At 39.0% G+C, this 23,932-nt stretch overlaps 1 protein-coding gene across 2 annotated transcripts in view; it reads right to left on the bottom strand.

Moving 5' to 3' along the window:
- The window catches only part of CYP3A5 (cytochrome P450 family 3 subfamily A member 5), a 91,798-nt gene that overhangs the window by 41,249 nt on the left and 26,617 nt on the right, over positions 1-23,932 (bottom strand). The window contains exons 4-12 of one of the 2 annotated variants that reach the window (XM_017533659.2): positions 21,783-21,896; positions 21,430-21,518; positions 20,012-20,160; positions 18,843-18,970; positions 17,679-17,745; positions 15,559-15,719; positions 13,654-13,880; positions 10,322-10,484; positions 8,108-8,661 (exon numbers count right to left, since the gene is read on the bottom strand). In XM_017533659.2, coding sequence (XP_017389148.2) covers positions 8,566-8,661; positions 10,322-10,484; positions 13,654-13,880; positions 15,559-15,719; positions 17,679-17,745; positions 18,843-18,970; positions 20,012-20,160; positions 21,430-21,518; positions 21,783-21,896 — 1,194 coding nt within the window. In that variant the 3' untranslated portion in view covers positions 8,108-8,565. Of the gene's footprint in view, positions 1-8,107; positions 8,662-10,321; positions 10,485-13,653; positions 13,881-15,558; positions 15,720-17,678; positions 17,746-18,842; positions 18,971-20,011; positions 20,161-21,429; positions 21,519-21,782; positions 21,897-23,932 lie in introns of those variants that run through there. The other variant, XM_037740328.1, reaches the window with a different exon arrangement.

Below are 23,932 nucleotides of genomic sequence, written 5' to 3'. Positions count from 1 at the left end.
CCACTGCTATCAATTTTATGTTTGATGTACAGCCTTTCTTCACCGATTCATTCTACCACCTGCACTGTAGATAAAAGTGATTGTGTTCAATAAATATTGTGGAAACCGGAGCTTGGGGCCTTCACTGCTTGCAGTATAAAGTGATGGTCCCCTGGTCCTACTTTCATTCTTTTTTTTTAAATTGTACTTTACGTTCTGGGGTACATGTGCAGATCGTGCAGGATTGTTGCATAGGTACATACATGGCAGTGTGGTTTGCTGCCTCCATCCCCTCCATCACCTATATCTGGCATTTCTCCTCATGTTATCCCTTCCCAACCTCCCAACCCCCTACGCTGTCCCTCCCCGCCCCCCTCGGGACCCTAATGTGTGAGCTCCCCTCCCTGTGTCCATGTGTTCTCATTGTTTAACACTCACCTATGAGTGAGAACATGCAGTGTTTGATTTTCTGTTCTTGTGTCAGTTTGCTAAGAATGATGGTTTCGAGATTCATCCATGTCCCTACAAAGGATACGAACTCATACTTTTTTATGGTTGCATAGTATTCCATGCTGTATATGTGCCGTATTTTCCTTGTCCAGTCTATCATTGATGGGCATTTGGGTTGGTTCCAGGTCTTTGCTATTATAAACAGTGTTGCAATGAACATATGTGTGCATGTGTCTTTATAATAGAACAATTTATAATCCTTTGGGTATATACTCAGTAATAAGATTGCTGGTTCAAATGGAATTTCTATTTCTAGGTCCTTGAGGAATTGCCACACTGTCTTCCGCAATGGTTGAACTAATTTATATCCCCACCAACAGTGTAAAAGTGTTCCTGTTTCTCCACATCCTCTCCAGCATCTGTTGTCTCCAGATTTTTTAAATGATCACCAGATATTAGCCCTTTGTCAGATGGGTAGATTGCAAAAATTTTTCCCATTCTGTTGGTTGCCGGTTCACTTTAATAATTGTTTCTTTTGCTGTGCAGAAGCGCTAGAGTTTAATTAGATCCCATTTGTCTATTTTGGCTTTTGTTGCCAATGCTTTTGGTGTTTTAGTCATGAAGTCCTGGCCTATGCCTATGTCCTGAATGCTTTTGCCTAGGTTTTCACGGTGTTAGGTCTTATGTTTAAGTCTTTAATCCATCTGGTGTTAATTTTAGTGTAAGGTGTCAGGAAGGGGTCCAGTTTCTGCTTTCTGCACATGGCTAGCCAGTTTTCCCAACACCATTTATTAAACAGGGAATCCTTTCCCCATTGCTTGTTTTTGTCAGGTTTGTCAAAGATCAGATGGTTGTAGTTGTATGGCATTGCCTCCAAGGCCTCTTTTCTGTTCCATTGGTCTGTATCTCTGTTTTGGTACCAGTACCATGCTGTTTTGATTACTGTAGCCTTGTAGTATAGTTTGAGGTTAGGTAGTGTAATGCCTCTGGCTTTGTTCGTTTTGACTAGGATTGTCTTGGCTATGGAGGCTCTCTTTTGGTTCCATACGAAATTTAAGGTGGTTTATTCAGTTCTATGAAGAAGGTCATTGGTAGCTTGATGGGGATAGCATCAAATCTATAAATTACTTTGGGGAGTATGGCCATTTTCATGATATTGATTCTTCCTAACTGTCAGCATGGAACGTTTTTCCATCTGTTTGTGTCCTCTCATTTCCTTGAGCAGTGTTCTGTAGTTCTCCTTGAAGAGGCCCTTTACATCCTTTGTTAGTTGTATTCCTAGGTATTTTATTCTCTTTGTAGCAATTGTGAATGGGAGTTCACTCATGATTTGGCTCTCTGTTAGTCTGTTATTGGTGTACAGGAATGCTTGTGATTTCTGCACATTGATTTTGTATTCTGAGACTTTGCTGAAGTTGCTTATCAGTTTCAGGAGATTTTGGGCTGAGATGATAGGGTCTTCTAAATATACAATCATGTTGTCTGCAAATAGAGACAATTGGACTTCCTCCTTTCCTAATTGAATACCCATAATTTTTTTTTCTTGCCTAATTGCTTTGGCTAGAACTTCCAAAACTATATTGAATAGGAATGGTTAGAGAGGGCATCCTTGTCTTGTGTCAAATTTTAAAGGGAATGCTTCCAGTTTTTGCCCATTCAGTATTGATATTGGCTGTGGGTTTGTCATAAATAGGTTTTATTATTTTGAGATATGTTCCTTCTATACCTAGTTTATTGAGAGTTTCTAGCGTAAAGTGCTGTTGAATTTTGTGGAAAGCCTTCTCCGCATCTATTGAGATAATCATGTGGTTTTTGTCTTTGGTTCTGTTTATGTGGTTGATTACATTTTAGATTTCTGTATGTTGAACCAGCCTTGCATCCCCAGGATGAAGCCTACTTGATTGTGATGGATAAGGTTTTTGATGTGCTGTTGCAATCAGTTTGCCAGTATTTTATTGAAGATTTTTGCATCTATGTTCATCATGGATATTGGCCTGAAGTTTTCTCTTTTTGTTGAGTCTCTCACGGGTTTTGGTATCAGGATGCTGTTGGTCTCATAAAATGATTTGGGAAGGATTCCCTCTTTTTGGATTGTTTGGAATAGTTTCAGAAGGAATGGTACCAGCTTCTCTTTGTATGTCTGGTAGAATTTGGCTGTGAACCCATCTGGACCTGGACTTTTTTTTGGTTGGTAGGCTATTAATTGCTGCCTCAACTTAAGCCTTTGTTATTGGTCTGTTCAAGGTTTCAAATTCTTCCTGGTTTAGTCTTGGGAGGTTGCAGGTGTCCAGGAATTTATCCATTTCTTCCTGGTTTACTGGTTTATGTGCATGGAGTTGTTCGTAGTAATCTCTGATGGTAGTTTGTATTTCTATGGAATGGGTGGTGATATCCCCTTTATCGTTTTTTATTGCATCTATTTGATTTTTCTCTCTTTTCTTTTTTATTAATCTGGCTAATGGTCTATTTTGTTGATATTTTCAAAAAACCAGCTCCTGGATTTATTGATTTTTTTGAAGGGTTTTTTGTGTCTCTATCTCCTTCAGTTCTGCCATAATCTTAGTTATTTCTTGTCTTCTGCTAGCTTTTGAGTGTTTTTGATCTTGCTCCTCTCGCTCTTTCAATTTTGATGATATGTTGTCAATTTTAGATCTTTCCTTGCTTCTCATGTGGGCATTTATTGCTATAAATTTTCATCTAGACACTGCTTTAAAAGTGTCCCAGAGATTATGGTACTTTGTGTCTTTGTTCTTGTTGGTTTCAAAGAACATCTTTATTTCTGCCTTCATTTTATTGTTTATCCAGTTGACATTTAGGAGCCAGTTTTGCAGTTCTGAGTTAGTTTCTTAATCCTGAGTTCTAATTTGATTGCCCTGTGGTCTGAGAGACTGTTATGATTTCCATTTTTTGCATTTGCTGAGGAGTGATTTACTTCCAATTGTGTGGTCAATTTTAGAGTAGGTGCAATGTGATTTTGAGAGGAATGTATATTCTGTGGAATTGGGGTGGAGATTTCTGTAGATGTCTGTTAGGTCCACTTGGTCCAGCTCTGAGTTCAAGTCCTGGATATCCTTGTTAATTCTGTGTCTCATTAATCTGCCTAATATTGACAGTGGAGTGTTAAAGTCTCCCACTATGATTGTATGGGAGTCTAATCTCTTTGTAGGCTATTAAGAACTTGCTTTATGTATCTGGGAGCTCCTGTATTGGGTGTGTATATATTTAGGATCATTAGCTCTTCTTGTTGCATTGATCCTTTTACCATTATGTAATGCTCTTCTTTGTCTCTTTTGATCTTTGTTGGTTTAATGTCTATTTTATCAGAGACTGGGATTGCAACTCTTGCTTTTTTTGCTCTCCATTTGCTTGGTAAATTATCCTCCATCCCTTTATTTTTAGCCTATGTGTGCCCTTGTGCATGAGATTGGTTTCCTGAATACAGCACACTGATGGGTCTTGACTTTTTATCCAATTTGCCAGTCGTTGTTTTTTGGTTGGGGCATTCAGTCCGTTTACATTTAGGGTTAATATTGTTATGTGTGAATTTGATCCTGCCATTTTGATGCTAGCTGGAAGTTTTGCTCCTTAGTTGTCACATTTTCTTATTGTGTCAATGGTCTTTACCGTTTGATACATTTTTGGAGTGGGTGGTACTACTTGTTCCTTTCTATGTTTAGTGCTTCTTTCAGGAACTCTTGTAAGGCAAGCCTGGTGGTGATGAAATCTCTCAGCAATTGCTTGTCTGTAAAGGATTTTATTTCTCCTTTGCTTATGAAGTTTAGTTTGGCTGGATATGAAATTCTAGGTTGAAAGTTATTTTCTTTAAGGATGTTGAACATTGGCTCCCACTCTCTTCTGGCTTGTAGGCTTTCTTCCCAGAGATCCCCTGTGAGTCTGATGGGCTTCCCTTTGTGGGTAACCCAACCTTTCTCTTTGGCTGCCCTTAGCATTTTTTTCCTTCATTTCAACCCTGGTGAATCTGACGATTATGTGCCTTGGGGTTGCTCTTCTTGAGGAATATCTTTATGGTGTTCCTTGTATTTTCTGGACTTGGATGTTGACCTGCTTTGCTGGGTTGGAGAAGTTCTCTTGGATAATATCCTGAAGAGTGTTTTCCAGCTTGGATTCATTCTTTCTGTCATATTTAGGTACATGTATCAAATGTAGATTAGGTCTTTCCACATAATCTCACATTTCTTGGAGGATTTGTTCATTTCTTTTCACTTTTTTTTCTCTAATATTACCTTCTTTATTTCATTGAGTTGATCTTCAATCTCTGATATCCTTTCTTCTGCTTGTTCAATTTGCTGTTGAAACTTGTGCATGCTTCATGAAGTTCTCTTGCTGTGATTTTCATCTCCATCAGGTCGTTTATGTTCTTCTCTAAACTGTTTATTCTAGTCAGCATTTCATCTAACCTTTTTTCAAGGTTCTTAGCTTTCTTGCGTTATAGAGCATGCTTCTTTAGCTCAGAGAAGTTTGTTATAATCCACCTTTTGAAGCCTCTTCTGTAATTTCATCAAACTCATTTTTCATCCAGTTTTGTTTCCTTGCTGATGAGGAGTTGTCATCTGGATGAAAATAAAGTTGGAGAAGAGGCGTTCTGGTTTTCGGAGTTTTCAGCCTTTTTGTGCTGGTTTCTTCCCATCTTTGTGGATTTACCTACCTTTGGTCTTTGAGGTCAGTGACCTTTGGATGAGGTCTCTGAGTCGATATCTTTTCTGTTGATGTTCAAACTATTTTTTTCTCTGTGTTAGTTTTCCTTCTAACAGTAGGCCCCTTTGCTGCAGGTCTGCTGGAGTTTCCTGGAGGTCCACTCCAGACCCTACTTGCCTGGGAATCACCAGCAGAGGCTGCAGAACAGCAAAGATTGCTGCCTGTTCCTTCCCCTGGTAGCTTCTTCCTAGAGGGGTTCTTGCCAGATGCCAGCCTGAGCTCTCCTGTATGAGGTGCTGTTGGCCCCTACTGGGGGGTGTCTCCCAGTCAGGATACATGGGAGTCAGGGAGCCACTTGAGGATACAGTCTGTCCCTTATCAGAGCTTGAATGCTGTGTTGGGAAATCCACTGCTGTCTTCAGAGCTGCCAGGCAGAAACATTTAGGTCTGCTAAAGCTACCCACTACTGCCCCTTTTCCCAGGTGCTCTGTCTTAGGAAGGTGTGGGCTTTATTTATACTCCCCTGACAGGCTGCTGCCTTTTTTCGGAGATGCCTTCTCCAGTGAGGAGGGAGTCTAGTGACACAATCTGTCTGCAGAGGACTTGCTGAGCTGCCATGGGCTCAGTCCAGTTCAAACTTCCCAGTAACTTTGTTTATACTCTTAGGTTGAAACCATCTATGTGAGCCTCAGCAATGGTGGACACCACTCCCCCTGCTGAGCTCCAAAGTCTCAGTTTGAGCTGAGACTGCTGTGCTGGCTGCAAGAATTTCAAGCCAGTAGATCTTAGCTTGCTGGTCTCCATGGTGGTGGGACCCATTGAGCCAGATCACTTGGCTCCCTGGCTTCAGCCCCCTTCCAGTGGAGTGAACACTTCTGTCTCGCTGGTGTTCCAGGCACCACTGGGGTATGAAAAAAAGGCTTCTGTGGCTGGGTCGGTTTCTGCCCAAATGGCCACCCATTTTTGTGCTGGAAACCCGGGGCCCTGGTGGTTGTATAGGTACTGGAGGGAATCTCCTGGTCTGTGGGTCGTGAAGACCATGGGAAAAGTGCAATGTGTGGGCTAGAGTACAGGGAACATTTTCTAATGGCTTTCCTTGGCTAGGAGAGGGAGTTCCTCAGCTCCTTGCATTTCCTGGGTGAGGCAATGACCCACCCTGCCTTGGCTCGCCCTCCTCGGGCTGCACCTACTGTCCTACCAGTCACAGTGTGTTGAACCAGGTACCTCAGTTGGAAATGTGGAAATACCCACCTTCTACAGCAATCTCTCTGGGAGTTATGCACTGGAGCTGTTCCTATTTGACCATCTTGCCCAGGGACTAAATTTTAGGATTAAAAATAATATTTCTGTGAAGAATGTCATTGGTTTTTGGATAGTGATTACATTGAATCTGTATATTCCTCTAGTAGTATGGACATTTTTAACAATATTGATTCTTGCAATATATAAACTTGGAATATCTTTCTGTGTTTTTGTGTGCTCTTCAATTTCTTTCATCAGTGTTTTATAGTTTTCATTGTAGAAAGCTTTCACTTCTTTAAGTTAATTCATAGCTATTTAATTTTATTTGTGGCTATTGATTTTATTTCAGATTGTTCCCTGCTGGCATATAGAAATGCTACTAATTTTGTACATTGATTTTCTATCCTGACACTTTACTGAATTTGTTTATCAGCTCTAATGTTCTTTGGTGGAGTCTTTAAGTTTTTTATAAAAAATATCATTTGGAAGTCATATCATTTAGAAATCATTTCCAAATATTATTTAGAAACCATTTGAGCATTTTCTTACTTGCTGGCACATAAAGTGTCCAAGGCTCATCTTGAACATTCTTAGTCCTAGCCCTGGAGTCAGCCATTTCTCTAAGGAGCTCTGGTTCCCTTCAGTGGAAAATGGTATTCATAAGCCAAGATCTAGGCACTAAGTGTGCTATTGCTATTGAAATGTCATCGTTACTTAGCCCTCTCAGTGGAGAGAAGTAGGGAATATATGTTTTATACACACACACACACACACACACACACACACACACACGCGCACACACACATACGCGTACATTTACATTTATCTAATTATCAGCTATCCATTATCTATCATCTGTCTGTCTTTCCATCTACCTATCCAGAAAAGTATGAATATACACTGATACATCCATTCCAATCTAACTCTATAGGATTCACGTTAGTTTTGTCTGTTTCTGAATCCATGACTCTTTTCTGCAAAAGTGACACATCTGGCTTCCAGCATACTTAATTTACTTTTTTGGTCAATCCTCTGTACATAGCCAACTCTCACTCATTCCCTTCCAATCGTGGATACCCTCCTCACCTCACGTGGGTTTTCCATGCCCTAGATACGCTCTGGCTGCTCTTTCAGGTCCCCCTCTCTGTGGACTCCTCTGATTGCTAGACCTCCTACATCCAGGTCAGGCTGTCCCTCCCCGTGTGGACGCCTTCCCCACCACCCTTGGAATCTGACTTGGAACTACCATGACTCTCTCCTCCACCTTAACGTGTGGCTACCACATGGCTGCGACTCACCTAATGGCTTTAGGATTCAGAAAGGGAGGGGAAAGGAAGGAGCAAAAAAGGAAAATGAATGAGTGCTTTTAGACATGCCGCCCAATCAACTGACCAACTGACCGTTTTTTATTCAGTGTTCATTGCATTAAGATAATTGGGAGGGGACGAAGGAATGCAAGATGTATAGGAAAACATGTTTCCTATCTTCCAGAAATGTCAGAGGAGATGAAGTAAAAGCAATAAATCAAAACTAATAATTTAATAAGTGCTTCAGTTGAGTGTTACAAAAATATGTGCTTCAAAGAAGGCAGAATGAAACTATGAATATTCTCTCCAAAGTCACAGTAGATGAACTGTCGCCTATGTTAATAATCAAATTGGAGCTCTGAGAAGGGCCCCACACCAACAGTGATTACAATGACAAAAAAAATGTTATTTGCTGGTTCTTAGTCATTCAGTTCTATAGATTTCTCTTTAGTGTACAGGAAGGCATCAGATCTCTTTTGTGAGAGAGGTTTTTATTGCTTTGCTTAGTATAAAACATTATGGAATATTACAGCTAAAACATGAAATAAATGTCACTGTTAGAGTCATCACAATAATTCTTATTTTTTAAAAAAATTGTGGATCAAATTGTGTAGAAATGTTTATTCTCTGATGAGAGCTCAGGAGAAGCTGACAATGCTAACTGGAGGTGGGCAGAGATAGTCCTATGACAAGCAGAGAAGCTGAATCTACCTGTCACTTATCTGTTCATCTCCTTTATATTACATAATGCACAACACTCTACACAGACACTGGGAGAGTTCCATGAATGTACAAAATCACCAGCTGTTCATGTGGGACACTAGATGAAGCTCATCTTTATTTCAAGGTTTTATTGACAAAGTAAATTGAGATCGCTAGTATTCTGGGGCACAACTTTCTTGAAGCATGAAGCGGAAGTTCTTAGAATAACTCATTCTCCACTTAGGGTTCCATCTCTCGACTCAACCTTTAGAATAATGGGTTTTTCTGGTTGAAGAAGTCCTTGCACGCCTAATTTCAAGGGAATCTACAATAGTTAAACAAGCATATGGAAAATTAGCAAATGAAGTGAAAGAAGAAAAGATGGAAGCAAAGTAGAAAAAATACATGAATGATGGTAATACTTTGCAAGCATATAAAAACTGCTCTCAACACCCTGTATCTTGGTTTCTTCATACTTCATCTGTAAGCTGGGTAAATATTGGATAGTAAAAGCACGCACCATCCATCATTTAACAAAATATTTATGGAGTACCGATTCCGTGCCAGGCCTGAGACAAATTCTTGTGAACTTGTGTTCTTTTTTTATTTAAATTTTAAGCAAAAAGGATGAGTTTTAAAAATTGAATCCAGATTATTAGGTATTATGGCAAACTACTTTTGAAGAGCCATATAAAGTTAAATTTTTGTTGGTTAAAGCTTGCAAGGTAGCTCTTGTACAGTTTAATTATGTGGGCAGTTTTCAACTTCCATAATCTAATAACCCCTCCCAATTGAATCCATCAAGTGCAATGATGGGAAGAGGTCTTCAGGAAGAATTATTCTTTTTTTTTTTTAACACCTCCTCTTGGCTTCCAAGGGTAGTGCAAACGGGGCAGTTCTCAAGTCCTACAGTGTTTTGACTTATACTTCTAGCCCTGTTGTCCCCGAGTTGCTCCTTCACTGTTGGGGGTGCCACAAACAGAGTAACATTCTGATCTCACTTCAGTGAGGGGAAAGCAAATTGCGATGGATACATAGAAGTGCCAGCCTGAGATGCCCGAGAGCTTGCCAGGGAGTATCTTCCCTGTCCCCAGTGTGCCCGGGGCACACTTCCTCTCAGAGCTGAGCCTCCTGCCTGAATACACATATAGGAAAGCTACACAGATTGCCCTGAAGCCATAGATAAAATGGCAGCCATCTCCTTCCTCCTCCTTTCCCAAGCACAAAGTGTACTTAAGGGGTGGAGTTGCATATTAAATACGTAGGTCCTGGAAATAAGACTTATAGGCTATTGCTTAATATGAATCAATGACATCTGCTCTTTAACTTCTTCAGAGAAAAGATTCTAAGTCTTTCTATAAATGTATCACCTGGAATGTAAGGTCAAACAGTAAGGATAGCTCTGCTCTATGGTAGTCGTTTATATCCACTAGAAATGCTTCAAATTAGTCATTCTCCATCTTGGCTTCACTTGAGAACCGATCAGGGAGCTTTTAAAGTCATGCTCTGGGTAAATTAGTTAACAATTTCTGAGATGTCGCAGGCATCATGAACTTTTAAAGCTCCCTGATGACTCTAATATACAGCTAGCAGTTGAGAACCACTGTCATGAGAGAGCTTCTGCAAGTTCTGGTGATGGAGAACACCATTTAAAAGTCACAGCAGGGTAATCATCACTTGATGATTGTGCAGAACACTTCCTCTTCCTTCCAATTGACTTGAAACTGAATTTACACTTTACTCAGGTTCAAAGAGGCTGCACATAGCCATGTCATGCTAATCTGCAGTGACTTTACATGATGTTCTTAATGCTACAGGTTTTCAAGTCCAGAACCGAAGCACCTTTAATGATCAAAGATGGATCCAAACAGATTATTTGGACCATAGAACAAATTATTAAAAGATAAACATGCATATTCTTTTTAAAAAATATATACCCTTTGGTTAGAAAAGTTCTTAATGAAACATACAGAAAGTGTACTGACCTGTGTTTCTTTACAAGGTTTGAAGGAGAAGTTCTGAAGGACTCTGATTAGAGCAAGTTTCATGTTCATGAGAGCAAACCTCATGCCAATGCAGTTTCTGGGTCCAGTTCCAAAGGGTGTGTATATGTAAGGATCTATGCTGTCCTTGTTCTTCTTACTGAACCTATTAAAAAGTAAGTGAAACATAAAAACCACAGTTACATATTAGGAGTTCTTAAGAACCGCCCCCCTCCACTTCCTAACCAGTAGGATACAGGATATTTTTGTGGGCTGGTCATTGAAATCCTGCTTTGGTTATTTTGTTTAATAATTGTAACCTACAAGTCCTTTCCATTCTCCATACCCTATAGGAGCATTGAGGTTCCTTGAGATGAGGTGAATATTGTTGCAAATAATATTTATCTCTAAACACTAAAATTATATTGAGGGTGGCAGTGTGCTCACGCTATAAAAGGCACATAGGTGATGAGACTGATGGATGGAAAAGTGGGTTCCTGCCTCTACTGACACTGATGTTGGTCACGTGCTCATTGAGAAAGGAAAAGGAGAAGATGTCTTGTGCTGCTTCAAGTTTTTACTTTTCCCTTTCCTTCTCCTGTCATCCATTTTTCTGATTCCCCTCCTCCTCCTCCTTCCCACCTTCCTCTATCTGCCGCCTTCTCTGCCTGCTTCTCCTCCTCGTTCTCTTTCTTGTTCTCCTCTCCATCTATTTCTCCCCCACATCCTCATAGAATAGTTTAAGTCGAATAATTTACATGGGCATGTGATGCTACCCTACTGTAGGGTTATCACTGCTTTCCTTTATCTGTTCCACTAGGCTATAAATTCTTTCAAGATGGACCCGTGTTTTATTCAAATTTGATTTCTAAATATTTGATTATAGAAAGGAAAAAATGTTGATTTGAGGAAAGTAATAACATTTTTGTCATATATTTTTACAGGAGTCTTTATATTTTGGAGAACATTCTGAAATATTTACAGGCTTTGCTTCAAAATAAAATGATAGTCAGGAGGAGAGTGGTGGTGGCATTTGGATGGGGCAGCTAACATGGTTTGATGGCTGTTGGGACCAGTGATAGATACATGGAGATAATGAAAACTATTCTATAGGCTGGTGTCTATAGAGTACACTTGTGTATATGTCAGACATTCATATATATATATATATATATATATATATATTTGTACACACACACATATATATCTTATGGATTTATCTAAATCATATGATTTAGATAAATCCATTTATGTAAATCTAAATCATGATTATCTAAATCTAAATCATATATTCATCTAAATCATATGATTTAGATTTATATATGATTACATTTAGATAATCATGATTTAAATATTATTTAAATTTATTTATAATTATGATTTATTTATTTAGGTAAATCTAAATCATATGATTTAGATGATATATATGATTTACATTTAGATAATCATGATTTAGATATATATATGATTTAGATATATATATGATTTAGATTTATATAAATAGAGTTATATTAATCTTATGATTTAGATTTATAGAAATTTATATATATAATATGATTTAGATTTATATAAATTTGTATAAATCCATTTATATAAATCTAAATCATATGATTATATATGAAGTCCTGAGGTCCTGAGAAGTCCTCATCCCTAATGGTTTAAGCCAATTCATTGAGGACACAAACATACAGAAAGTGTACTGTATATATAAATTTATATTTATATAAATCTAGATCATATGATTATATATGAGTTCCTGAGGTCCTGAGAAGTCCTCATTCCTAATGGTTTAAGCCACTTCATTTAGAACACAAAACATACAGAAAGTGTTCTGACCTGTGTTTCTTTACAAGATTTGAAGGAGAAGTTCTGAAGATCTCTGATTAGAGCAAGTTTGATCTAGATGACATATATGATTTAGATGATATGTATGATTTAGATGATATATATGATTTAGATTCATATAAATCATATGATTTGGATTTATAAAAATTATATGATTTGCATTTATATAAATCATATGGATTTCTCCTTGCCTGGCCAAGTTCCTGACACATGGCAAGCACTATCTGTTTGGTGACTGAATGATTCAAAGTGAAATACAGCGAGCGGTCCCTGATTTTGTATTAGTGCAGCCACAGCAGGTGGAAGTACTGAGCTTGTAGGAAATAGAGAAGTCCTCTACTCCAGAAAACAGAACTTGGTCAGCTCTGACTTACTCTGTGAACAAAGTATTATGTGCAGACTCTATGCTAGCACTAGGGACACCATGGCCAACAAGACAAGGTCCCTGCCATCAACAAACTTGGAGGTAGGGGCCAATGAAAGTCTAGCTCCCAAGCATCCTGAATCACTAGCCAGTACCCTAAACATTTCATTCTAAATTTTGCTTAATAATAGAATAATGGGAAAACACCAACTATATCTAGAGTGCCAACTGTGCCCAAAGCCTGACCTTGTCCCTGAATTCCCAGAAGAGTATGCTCAAGACACCTCCAAGGAGGAGTGTATGAGATGTCTACTGAGAGTATAAGGGAGCTGGCACAGGACTGCCACAGACAGAACCAGGAGGACCTGTGCTGTCTTGTGTACTCAATGAAGTGGTTTAATCCATTAGGGGTGAGGACTTCTCAGGACCTCAGCCTGCACTTTTATAATTACCATGGAGGAAACAGCAAGCAATGTTGAAAGAAAATGGAATGTGTAAGAGTCTTTTAAAGTTGCTGTTAAATTCAGAGAGCTAAAGGGCACAGCATAGAAAAAACTGCAAGGAATAAAATGCCTATACACCTGAACTAACATCATGGTTAAATGGTTTATGGCATATGCAATATGTGTGTGTGTGTATATATATATATATATATATGTACACACACACATACACACACACATATTGTGTATGCGTGTGTATGTGTGTGTGTGTGTGTGTGTATATATATACACACATATATATACACACACACACACACACACACACACACACACTTACAGTAATGTAGGTCAGTGGATGGTTTCCTGTTAAATAAAGTAAGCAGCAATTCAAATAAAAAGTGATACCATTCTAGTTTTTAAAAGTCTATATAGGCATAGAAAAATGCCCACAGAGACTTAATTGATTATCTTCAATTTAATGTGTTGGGACTGTGGATGGCTGTATTTTCATTTTTTTCTTGTCTGTGGTTTGTAAAGTTTGACAGTTACCACTTTTTTGGGATAACAAGACTTACAAGCAAATGATTGTACAACCACACAGTTGTCATGTAGATTAAGAGAGGCAGAATATGCTTGAAACAGCCTGGTTCAGGGTGAGGTCCATTTTCCCTGGAGCCTCATACCTTTCAGGGCGGAACTCCTTAGGCTCTGTCCAGTACTTTGGGTCATAGTGAAGAGTGTAGGTTGGAATCACCACCAGTGCCCCTTTGGGAATGAACACTCCATTTATTTCAACATCTTTCTTGCAGACCCTCTCAAGTCTAATAGTAATTGGATATAATCTGAGCGTTTCATTCACCACCATGTCAAGGTACTCCATCTGTACCACGGCATCATAGGTGGCAGGTGCCTGGGAAGAATGAAACAGATTTGGATAAACTGAGATTTTGAATTAACTTTCAACTCAGTGCATGCAGTATTACTGAAGTGTTACAAGCTCTAGAGAATAACTCATACTGGTAAATGATTGTAGCATTTGTAAACCATTTTAGTAACTGTCATGCCCATTGATGTGCTCAGTGACCGACCGAGATGTGTGGAAGAGTTATGAACGTAGGAGATATTCAGGACCAACCCCACCCCAGGGACTGAAATCCTTAGCATGACCATGTAGTAATTTTTCTTTCTCATGGGAAGAAATGTGATTAATAGGCTGTGACCATTACCACCAAATAAAATACACCAAAGACACTGTCACCTTTCAAAAAGAGGTCACACATCTGTACCAAGAAAGAAAAACAGGGAAAAGAGCAGATCTCTTCTACACAAGGATTATTGGTGGCAAAGTCCCACTTGGCAACTCTTTTATATATATATATATATATATATGATATAAACACTATATTATATAAAAACTCCATTAAAAACTTGAGGATAGGCTGGGGGTGGTGGCTGCAAGAGCTTCCCAGCGCCATGTCCCCCTCTCATCTCTCTCCATCCAGAAGATTTAACAGTTTATGTTTAAATTTCATGGGCAGGGGAAGAAACTAAGGGTCAATCACCCCAGCAGAAGTTTAAAGGAACTCCTTTCATTGGACAGAGGAACTTGGGGAGGTGGGAATTTCTCCCAGGATAAATTCCCATGCTCCTTCACCCACACCGGATTTCCTGCTCTCTGAAACTCCGTGCCACATAGTGGGAGCTCTCTTTCCCCTCCTGGATTTCCCCTCTGGGGTCCCCTTCCACCCAGTGTGGAAGCTGTCTTTCCTCTCCTGGATTCCATCTTTCTGTATTCTCTCACTCAGTGTGAGGGGAGTTTTCCTTCTCTGGTTTTCTCCCTCTGGGAACCCTTCTCACTCAGTGTGAGAGCGGCTTTTCTTTCTCTCACTAAGTATGAGAGCTAGCTGTTTCTTCCTCTCTCCTTCCCCTTTTCCTCTTTATCTAAATAAATCACTTTCTACCACAACTTTTTAAGTCCAGTATTTCACTTTATGAGCACACTGTGCTGTAGTCTCCTCTCTCATTTTTGAGAGAGTGATAGACCATGAACCTGGAGAAATGTCCTCTCAGGGAAGCTAATGGCTCCCCTGAACTCCAACAACCTCAGGAGCCAGATACCCTGGTTCCTAGCTTGGCGTCTTCGCCAGTGGCTACCTGACTGGAACATGAGACAGGTATCGGGCAGAGCTGAGTCAGTCTATGCAGCACACTCAGGACCAAGCTCTGTCAGACCACAGCCAGACCAGAGCCAGTCCTGCCAATGTCAGCAGAGCTCACTATCCAGATATGTGAGCAACAAATCCTTATTGTTGGATGCCACTGAGGTTTTTGGATGTTTTTAACTTAGCATTATTGTGGTAACAGAAAGCAGATGAACCAGGGCCAGCACTGTTTTACAAAGATCTTATAAATCTGCCAATCACAACCATTCCCTATGTTTCTCCCCTTTTTTCCCCTCAGAGCCTTCCTACATAGTGTCAGTGAAAGAATCATGATTATGCTTACGAAAATTCTCCTGGGAAGTGGGGAGGAGGCATTCTTGCTAAGGCTTCACCTCTTCCCTTCATCTCCAGGGGTCATCCACTCACCTTATTGGGCAAAACTACATCAATTTCCTCCTGCAGTTTCTGCTGGACATCAGGGTGAGTGGCCAATTCATATATGGTGAAGGAAAGAACACTGCTGGTGGTTTCATATCCAGCAAAAATGAAGATAATTGATTGGGCCACGAGCTCCAGATCAGACAGAGCTGAAAGGAGAGGAAAGACATTTTACATAAATCAGGCCAATGTACAACATCACAGCTTAGTTAAGTGAAGCTCTCCAATCCCAAGAGGAAAAAATGGAAAAGCAATTCAGAGTCACATTGGGGGTGGTTTTCATTCTGATGTGTACCTTACAGAGCCAGAATGAGGCAAAATCATTTTAATCCATGATTTCCCATGGTCTACATGACTGTGGGCCATCTCCTCCTCCTTGTGGCATCCCAGCACCAGCACTGCTCTGTAATTTCCAGAGAGAGCATTTCTGTCTAACATACTCGGCATTATGGGAGTGTTCCTTGAATACTCCTAAAAGTACTTTATCTGTAAGTAAATATGGGGTAAAGTTTTCCCCAAGAAAAATTTGTTTTCTACAATATAGCTTGACAAACTTTGAGAAAATTAGCAATACTTAGGACCTTTTCTCTATGTATGTTTGAAGGAACTTGAAGGACAAATATTGAGCTACAGATCACCTCTTGCTACTCAAACTGTGTTTTATGGACCAGCAGCACCAGCCACATCTGGGAGCTTATTAGAGATGCAGAATCTCAAACCCCACTGTTGAACTACTGAATCAAAATCCAAACTTTCAGGAGATGTGGTGATTTATGTGCACAAGCTCACTTGAGCAGCATGGATTACATATTTGAGAGGCATCAGGCAGTACAAGATCTAGGGTACAGTTCTCAAAATGGACTATCTCAGGATATACAAAACTGCGGAGATAGACAAAAAGCCAGAAGCATGGTGATTGACTGTAGTCTTATGAATGGCATTAAAATAGCAGAAGTTCTTATGATTACAGGTTGGCCTCCCTCTTGATATTTCTTCTGAGAGAAGCTCAAGATGGTCCATCACTAGTCTGTTTGATGAGGACTTGATTAGGACCTTTAGAGACGTGGAACACAGAAATAAATGTAGTGCCTGCTGCAACCATGTAATTCACAACCAAACACAATATTAAATGAGAATGAGAAAGTTCTACAGAGTTGTGATTTACCAGTGAGGATTTCTGTATGGTACTGTGGGTAAATTCAGCCATCCAATTTTTTTATTCAGTTATATTGAACCCCATTATACTGTGTTGAAATTTGTGTCTAGTGATTTGCATGTGGAACAGTGAAATGATAGACTATTTCCTTTATCATAGCAAGGTTTATTGAGATAGGTAGAAGATTAATTAATAGATTATGGATAGATAGATGATAGATAGATAGATAGATAGACAGACAGACAGACAGATAGAAGTAGATGTAGACATGGACATGTTTAAAGTGATAAACTGGAGTCAACCCAGTCCTGCTTTCTAGAACCAGTTGTTACATATTCGGGAATTTTGTGAGATGGTTGCCAAATCTTGGTAGCTTGAAATTGACCATGGTTATCATTTTGCCACTGTCTTAGTAATAATGGTTTCAGTCAAAACCATCTGTGGGTCATAAAACTGGTAGGTAAAAGATTGACGACAAGATTTACATGGTCTCAGAGGTTTCCCCCATTAACTACTTATCCATTTCAAAGCGAATAATAACACTTTGCAGTAAATTAACCTGGCAAACACGCTTTCATCAAGTACTGCCAGTTGAAATCACCCTTACTGGGACAGTGTGCCTCCTGATTGGGATGTTTGATATAAATTTCCAAGTAGAGGTTCTCACTCAGTGGATCTTGAGGAGGCCGAGAACCGGCATTTGATCTCATGTAGGTGATCCACAAACCACTGACTGTCCACCAAGCGTTATTTCAAGCCTGGAACATGGCTGTACCTGTGGGCTTCTGGAAAGTGCCTCCAGCTACCATTTACAACATATAAATGTGTGTTGTTCTGCTCTGTGGCAGAAATTCTCATCTTCCTGGAATACTTCCTGCACATTTTCAGAGCAAGGACCTCCCTTCCCTCTTAATGTCCCCACCAGTAGCCCCCAGAAGCACTCCTTGGTTACCTTTGTGGGATGCAGTTTCTTTTGAATTCTGGGAGTCAATCATCAGCTGAAGGAAATCTACTCTGTGCTAGAAGCCAAAAGAGAAATTTCATTGACAGAAAGTGACTCATGCAGCTGGAAGTAAATCCATAGTGCAGTATTCAACTTTCCTTTTTGACTTCTCTCCTTTAACTTCCCTGTGGTTTCTTGAAGACCAGAAGTCTGATGGTGTTGCTCGAGTCAGCACTGAACAAAAACATTCATCCAAATCCTTGGAAAGAAGGATGTTTTACTGAAACCAATCTAGCTATCATGTCCAATTGCTTTTTGGTTCTTGCCTTCCCTGTTGCTCACCTTCTCTGCCTTTTGGACACAACTTCCTGGCCAAAGAGTTGCCAGTTCCATCTGTGGTCATAACTACTTACCCAGGAGGGAGCCCTGGATCTTTTATTCTTCTACCTTCTTCCTCAGCAATGTCCACATAGATTAATCTCCTGACATTCCCAGAGCTCATCAGTAGCAATTTTGGGGAAGGTTTTCAAATACTCCAACATTCTCAGACTCTATACAATCTTCGTTGACACCTGAGTTACCTGGTCCTACCTCCCTGAACTGCAGACATCCTTCAGCTGGCCTCTAGGGTTCATGAAGGCAAAGGTGAGTTAGCCAGCATTGCAACTGCAATTCTCAGAGAAGACCCCTGTTCATTCCAGGCTGCGAAGCACTCAAATTTACCACACACTACATGTCAGCAGTCAGCAGGTAGCCTGATAGGGCCTTTCATTGAAGAATAAGTAAAATAACAGGCTTGGATTTGAAATCATTCTTTACCAATTTGTGATGTGAGGAAAGCATAATACCAGTAAAATATATTTTCAAACAGGAATTGTTGTCCTTTGGCAATGTATTGAAGGGAAGCGAAGTAGTAAAGTTGTATCTCAGTACTATTTATGTTATGACATACTAATTGTTGAGCCTGGTATCAAATTTTAAATGCTATCTCTCTGACTTATTCTCATCTCCTTCCCCAATCTCCTTCTTCATTTCTACCAAATACTTCTCTTGTTCTAAACATAAGTTCTCTTTCTTTATTTTTTAAAAATATAGATGCATACACTACCATATATATAAAATCTAAATTTATCAAAAACTAAACACTGTCATTTAACCACCACCAGATTTTACCTTTTGTTTATCGTTGAGGCGACTTTTTTTCATTCTGTTTACAGATTTCTTTAAAAAATTTATAGCATCTTTTGGAAACAGAGAGAAATTTAATGCTTCAAAAACAGGGATAAGGAATGGAAAGAGTACTGTGGGAAAAACAAAAGAAAATCGTAGTGAAAATGCAAAATTTACCTGGAGCAATTATAATTTTCTCTACCAGTAATAAGAATAAGAACATCAGGTTCTCAGCTGGAACCCATTCCTTTGATCATGTTTGCCCCTCTTTCAGGCCAGTGACTAAGCAAGGGCAGGTCTATCCATAGAAACCACCACTACAGCAGTGAGATCAATGGTACCTTCTTCATCTTAGGAGTGTCCAAAGACACAGAATTAAATTCCCTGCCCTCTTAGCCTTTATGTGTTGGACTAGAGTTTTTGGTTTAATCAGGCCATAATGTGCTGCTTAAATTAATAATGATGTTTAGGAAATAATAGTCAAGATGGAAATAACACGGCATATATACATCAAATTCCATGGAATGAAACCAGAAATCAATAAGGGAAATAAATTTGGGAAACTCATACATTTGTGGAACTTAAAACAATACAGTTTTAAGTGACCAGTGAGTCAAAGCAGAAATCTAAAGGGCAAGAAGAAATTGTTTTGAGATGAACAAAAAGAAAACATGATATGTCAAAACATGGGATGTAGCCAAAGCAGTGCTCAGAGGGAAATTGATGGCTGTAATGCCTAAATATAAAAGAATAAAATATCTCAAATTGATAATTACCATTTACATCACAAAACACTAAAAGAAGAAGAGCAAACTAAACCTAAAGCCAGCAAAAGGAAGAAAATAACAAGGACTAAAGTACAAGCTCATGAAATGGAGAATAAAAAACAACAGAGAAAAATCAGTGATATTATTTCTATGAAGTATCCAGAATAGCCAAATGGTTGCTTAAGGCAATGGAGTTTATGGCAGGTTGTTGATAACAAAAAATGTATGAGGACTCTAGATTGACAAAAACGTTTTAGTTTACAATAGTAATGGTCACATATATTTTTGAGTATCTTATAAACAATGGGATTGCACATTTTAAGTGGATGAATTATATGATATGTGAATTATATGTCAAAGCAGTTATTTTTAAAAAGAGAGATAAAGAAATAATAGTCTACAAACTTGTTGAGAGAAATAGTGGATCAAGGAAATCAAATTTTAGGAACTTCTTAACACTTTCCACAAAGGGGTCTTTTGGATTGTTGAGAGAGTCGATGTTCACTCCAAATGATGTGCCAGTGATCACGTCCATGCTGTAGGCCCCAAAGATACTGAGTAGAGAAAGACATGGAAAATTAAAATCAGTACCTCTTTACCATTATTCCAGCATACATGCAACAGGAAACCCACATGTCCAGTCAAGACAGGTAAAGAGCCACAGACTTTCAGAACTATCTGCTGAATCATCTCCCATCACACTCCTTTAAAAGGTGGTTATTGGGTGCCGGTGATGCAGGTGACCCTGCACTAGGGGTGATGGAGACACCAAGCTGAGTTATCACTTCTGAGGTCGAGGAGCCCAATCGCAGGAAGACAGAGAGCCATTATCAGACAACTACAGTAGCATGTGTTGAGAGTGGATGATACAAGATGTGGAAGCAGTGGGCTTCAACAGGACATGAGTAGAATAATTAATTCTTCCTAACGGATTCAAGAAAGGTGACATTGTCTGACTATAGACTGTATGCCCAGAACTGATTCCTCCTCAGCACTTTACAAAACAGCAACACCCTGTTCTAAGTTCCCAGAAATATAATCCTTTATTCTCTATACTCCCTGCTATAGCTCTGGAAAACCCTGCTATCCCCAGCTCCTCTGACCTGAGGTTGCTCTGAGAACAGAATCATTTTTGTAAAATATAACAACCAAGAATATTCTGGTTAAAAAAAATAGATCTCTCCAACATTTATTTGGGGAATCCCACAGCTGAGTGATGGTCCCAAGGATAGGCTCAAATTACACCTGTTGTTGAACAATTCAAGCAAATACCAATGTAGACAGCTAATAATAGGGTTGCCCTACACATAGGTTTCTAGCATCCTTTCTCTTTTGAGATTGGAGAGAAAGGAAGAGGTGCGAAGGTTTAATATTTTATGGTTTGCTGATATCCTCAGAAAAACCATGAAGGGATTAAAATTGTTCCAAGTTCCCCACTGTAACTTTCTCAGCCTACCCAATGCAAGTCAACAAGTACCAAATGCTTTCTTACTCACACTTCCATATCCACTACACTCAAAACATTGATACAATCATGTTTTTTAAATTTCTAAAGTATATATTTAATCTCCCAGAATATTTATGGTGCCAAGTTAACAGGTAAGTAAATCCTGGCTCCTGTGCATCAGAGAGAAGGCCTTTTTTTCTGGTTGACTTGCCTCCTTATGGGAGCCACTCCCTCTTAGGTGGCTCTTTGGAGTTGCGACACTGCCCTGCTTTTGTCTCATCACTGGAGCAACGCAACAGTGGGAATATCAGTTCCATGGCAGGCAGCTGGAGGGGCCCATAATAACTCAGAACCCCATGGCTGTGCTCCTACTTACTCTTTCATGGTGACAGGCTTGCCTTTCTCTGCTTCCCGCCTCAGGTTTCTCACCAACACATCTCCATACTGGGCAATGATGGGGAACATCTAAGCACAAAACAGATTACTACCTGTAGTTAAATATGCAGACTCAAGTACTAGGAGGACATGGCTTTCCCCAGCATGGAGCAGTAAGTTACATTTTTATAACAAATTTTGTGATGTCTTTTCTGTACATAAAGATAAAAGACCATTTTTAGGAAGCTCAAACTCAGTGGACAACCCCTTGGAAAGGGACTGTGATCTTACTTTCTACCTGTCCCCAAATTCATTCTTTATATTTCTAATTGGAAACACATGTTATTTTCATACCTCCTTGAGTTTTCCACTGGTGAAGGTTGGAGACAGCAATGATCGTATTCTCTTCCATTCATCATCCTGACTTAAAGAGATGGCACTTTTCATGAGTCCTACTGGGCCAAAAGGCTAGAGTTCAAAGCAGAAACATTTTGTCTCACATTAGTTGTGGAGCTCTTTATGATTGTACAAAATATATTGAACAGACATGACTTATTTAACCAATATTTAGTAACTGTATATGATATGGCAGGCCATATTCAAGATGCTCAATAGAGATCCTAAATGCCTAGCCTCTTCTGAGTATATGTGGGGCAGGGGTGGAAGTGGGGAGACCCAGCCATCTGGTATGATCTCCAGCCTCTATATCTCAGTCTCCTTTTAAGTGCAAATGCTCCACATGGTAGGGAACTGTTCTTCCAATGGAGTAGACAGAACAAGACCTAGTACTTCCCCAGGAGTGTGCAGAGTAGAAAAGGATTGATGACAGATAGGCAGGTGGCCTTGGCAGACTGTATGTTGCCTCAGACCAGCTCTGTCTTTAATACACAATCTTTAATACATGGGCAACTTGAAAAGGGGATGCCATGATGTCGTGATCTTTTTTTCAAAAGTAGGTAATATTTTAGGAACCTGTTTTCAAGGAATAATGCAATTCCATGCAAATTGTTTTCTCTTAAAAAAAATTGTTTTCTCTTAATTTTTTATTTCATAAGTAGAAGGAAAAAAGAAAGAGGTAATTCTTTTTCCCAACTTGGGGCTGGCCTATCAAGCCAGCATGCTTGGAAATTTCTTTTATCTTCCACAACTATGTTTTGTTTTAAAATGTATACTTCCAGCACTCATGATAAAATCTCAATAAACTAGGAAGACAGAGACAGTTTCTTCACTTAATAATGACAATCTATAAAAAAACCGTTTAGCTACATCACATTTAATGATGAAGGACTGAATGTTTTTTTCCAAGATCAGGAACAATTATTCTTGCTGAGAGTTTCTCTTTGAGGATGAAAAAAAAAGGGGGGGGAACAATTTTAAAAAATGCCCACTCTCAGCATTGTTCCTGAAGAGCATACTGGATGTCTTAATACAATAAACAAGAAAAAGAAATAAAAAGCATACAGATTGGAAAGAAAATAATAGAATTGTCATTATTTTCAGGTGACATAATTGTCAATGTGTAAAATGTCAAGGAATATACAAAAAGATTTCTAGAACTAATAAGTGAGCTCTGCAAGGCTGTAGGATATGCCCCAAATTATTTACATTTCTACATAACACTTAATATCTGAAAATATAAGAAAAACAATATCATTTACATTTACTCCAACAAAAACGAAATACTTCAGGTGTAAATCTAACAAAAGATGTACAGGATCTCTATGCTGAAAACTACAATTTGTTGAGGAAAGAAATAAAACCTAAAGAAATGGAGAGGCATAGTATATTTATGGAATGAAAGACTAAACATAGTAAAGGTACAGATTATCCTTAAATTGTTCTATTGGTTTAATTCAAGCTTGTGCAACTTGTGACCTCCAGGCCTCAGGTAGTCCAAGATGGCTTTGAATATTGCCCAACGCAAATTTGGAAACTTTCTGAAAACATTTTGTGATTTTTTTTTTTTTTGTAATTTTTCTTTTGTAATTTTGTAATTTGACTGCAATTCTCAAGTGTGAACTTTGTAGATGACAATGGAGTGGAATGGGATAATCAGAGGATGTCACATCCACAAATAATGGAGTATTATCTATAATTTGCATTCTAATTGCAAACAGTTCGGCCAGAAGAAATGAAAAACCATTAAAATTAACAAAATAAAGAGTGAGAGGACTCTATTGCAATGCCATGTAAAGTGAATTGTGACAAAGAATTCAAGTGTGTATTCTAGAGAAGGCAGAATGCTGCTGTACGCCGGACACACTTGCAATTTGTACAAATGTGTGGATTCAGTTTTGTGGTGATGTGCGACTTCCAGTGTGTTATCTTCCAATCATAGACATTTTAATTGACACTATCAGATATTAGGTGTGTTTGTGGCAACCTGGCAAGTAAAACATAGTGATTACCAATAGTATTTCAATCTATGGTTGTAAATGATAGGTGTTCAATATTATTTAGAAGACATGTAAGTATTCTTATTTGATTATTAAGCTTTGCTTGTT

The sequence above is a fragment of the Cebus imitator genome, unplaced genomic scaffold, assembly GCF_001604975.1.
Source record: "Cebus imitator isolate Cc_AM_T3 unplaced genomic scaffold, Cebus_imitator-1.0 Scaffold82, whole genome shotgun sequence".
Taxonomy (NCBI): domain Eukaryota; kingdom Metazoa; phylum Chordata; class Mammalia; order Primates; family Cebidae; genus Cebus; species Cebus imitator.
The sequence above is the reverse complement of the archived record's forward strand: the minus strand, read 5'-3'. Positions and strand labels throughout refer to the sequence as shown.